Source organism: Limulus polyphemus, unplaced genomic scaffold (assembly GCF_000517525.1).
Source record: "Limulus polyphemus unplaced genomic scaffold, Limulus_polyphemus-2.1.2 Scaffold6340, whole genome shotgun sequence".
Taxonomy (NCBI): Eukaryota; Metazoa; Arthropoda; class Merostomata; order Xiphosura; family Limulidae; genus Limulus; species Limulus polyphemus.
Window position 1 is genome coordinate 7,397 of NW_013671950.1, and position 2,499 is coordinate 9,895.

Sequence of the window (2,499 nt, forward strand, 5' to 3'; positions counted from 1 at the left end):
TTGAATGTTTAAATGGAAGTTCTTCTGGTGACATTCTGTTTAATAAAACATTCAACTTACTTCCAAAAGGGGCAGACATGTAGTAGATCATTGAATGTTTAAACAGAAGTTCCCCTTTTGGAAGTAAGTTGAATGTTTTATTAAACAGAATGTCACCAGAAGCAGACATGTAGTAGATCAATGTGTGTGTGAATACTGTAAATTAAACCAAGGTTGTTGTTGTTCTTTAATTTTTCCAAACATTGAAAGTACAGTTTGTGATTATTTCTGAATTTTCACAATAATCATAACATAACCGAGTAATTTATTTTTAAATGAAATTACAATAACTTAACTGCACTGTAAACAGAAATTTAAAGATATTCAAGAAATGATCAAACTGGCTATGATCTAATCTGTGGTTTTCGAGAGGTAAGATCCATTACCTATTTTCATAGCTATAAGTTAACAGTCGACTTCTAACTTGGTTTTTCACAATAAAAGAAGACCTGCCACGTGTTTTGTGTTGTAAAGAATGGAGAAAAAAACATTTCACAAGTAAAACACTATTTAAAGTGTTTATTTACATTTGATTGAAATACATGTTATTAATGTTGTTTAAATCAAAGAGCCTGAAAATAACTACAATAAACTATAAAGCATATCTACATTTAGTCCTATCAAGAAAAAATATGGAAATAATATATATAAATATAATTTCATGAAAATAAATATATTTTTGAAAAATATTAATAAAAATCTATAGGTAAAAGGTATGTCTTTTTTCAGGCCACATCACTATCAGTGTAGCAATAATTCTATGATGAAAAAACACTAGAATATTAAGCAACTCAGGGTGTAAAGACAATAACAAGAAGTTGAAAAAAAAGAATTATCTGTCACCTCTACATGTTAAACCAGCTAGTCTTTCCTAAGTTTATTTAATGTAAAAAAAAAAAATATTTTCTCTATAAAACATTCACTGAACTATTATTAGGTAAGTAAGATCCAAGTTTTTACTTAAGTCCCCAAACATTTCTCATATTAATAGTACAAATTGTTAAGGCTATAAGGGAACATTAACATAGGTTAAAACGACATGTACATTTTAAATGACACAGAAAATAAAAGCATAACTAGCATTTAGTGGTATGCAAAAATATTTAAAAATGAGACTGTCCCTACTCTCAAAATATAATAAAACAATTACTGAATAATTTAACAGTATAAAGATAAAACTGGGAACAGTTTCATACACTCGATGTCTTACACTGTCATCAACAGGAGTAAGATTATTAAAAAATGTCAACTATATAAGACTGTTCCCAGTTTTATCTTTATTGTTAAATATAGTACATCAATGAGTAATTGTATTTTGAGACTAGGGACAGTCTCATTTTTAAATAATTATTGTTAAACATTGGATTTTCTTTTAACATCTCTGTTTTAGGAACATCAAATTCATTGAGTTATGTTGGCTCATTGGACAAACATCACATCTTCTTATAAACTAAGTTTCCAGAATAGAATTGGAATGCTCAACTCTAATCAAACATTTCTACATCAACATACATTCCAGTATAATGAGATATAGTAAGAAATTATAGAAAACTTCAACATTTTCACTGTACGACTTCCTAAGTTTTAATATAACCTACAAACATCTATATAATTCTGACATCTCAACCACTCAGATTATCTTGCTAGTCTAATTATAGCTTTATAATTAACTCTTATTATTACAATATGATTCATTTAAGGTTTTGTATACTATATAATCTGTTACTTTTATTGCAATGATGTTAGAAGACATAAACGTTTAAAGAAGATCACTCTCTCTCAAAATTCAAAAATTGTGTTTCAAGTCATTACTACCTTAAAACACTTCAAATTTTAAGATATCTCAACTTCTATCAACACAACCAGTGTGTGTGTACTGTAATTATATATATCTGTACAGTTTTGTTAAGACAATATAAAGAACAAAATAGAAGTTTAATGAATAACTTTTATAAAACTAGTGAGTGTATACCTACACATGTTTCAAATAATCTCATTTTATTCACACACTAAAATCCTTTGCCAGTAAGTTGTTTTGACTTGAAAGAAAAGAGACTTGAGCTCGAAACATCTATGAAAGAGATTCTTTCGAAGACTTACTATATCTGTCGTTTTCACTTTCCCTGGCATCAGCCATTCGACACACGATCTCCCCATCAGAGAAATCTAGGAAGAAAGAAAGCCATAAATTAACAAAAACCCTGTATAAAAACTCCAACCCTTAGGGTTCAGGTACAGCTGTCCCTAATTATGAACTGACAAGAGGGAAGATAGCCTGCTAGCAATAGTCACCTCCACAAGACCTATTATTGAGATTCATTATTTCACTGTTGTAAAGTGCAGAGCCTTGAAGCTTCCAAAGGGGAACTTCCATTTAGACACTCAAAAAAACATTAAAGTAAACAATAACCTTGGTTTAATTTATAGTAATTCACACACATAAAACATTAAAGTAAACAA

At 28.9% G+C, this 2,499-nt stretch overlaps 1 protein-coding gene across 1 annotated transcript in view; it reads right to left on the bottom strand.

The window, feature by feature from the left end:
- Positions 1–529: 529 nt before the first annotated feature.
- LOC106473621 overlaps positions 530–2,499 on the bottom strand; it is a 48,647-nt gene continuing 46,677 nt past the window's right edge. The window contains exon 6 of the mRNA XM_022402030.1: positions 530–2,205. Coding sequence (XP_022257738.1) covers positions 2,111–2,205 — 95 coding nt within the window. The 3' untranslated portion in view covers positions 530–2,110. The remainder of the gene's footprint in view (positions 2,206–2,499) is intronic.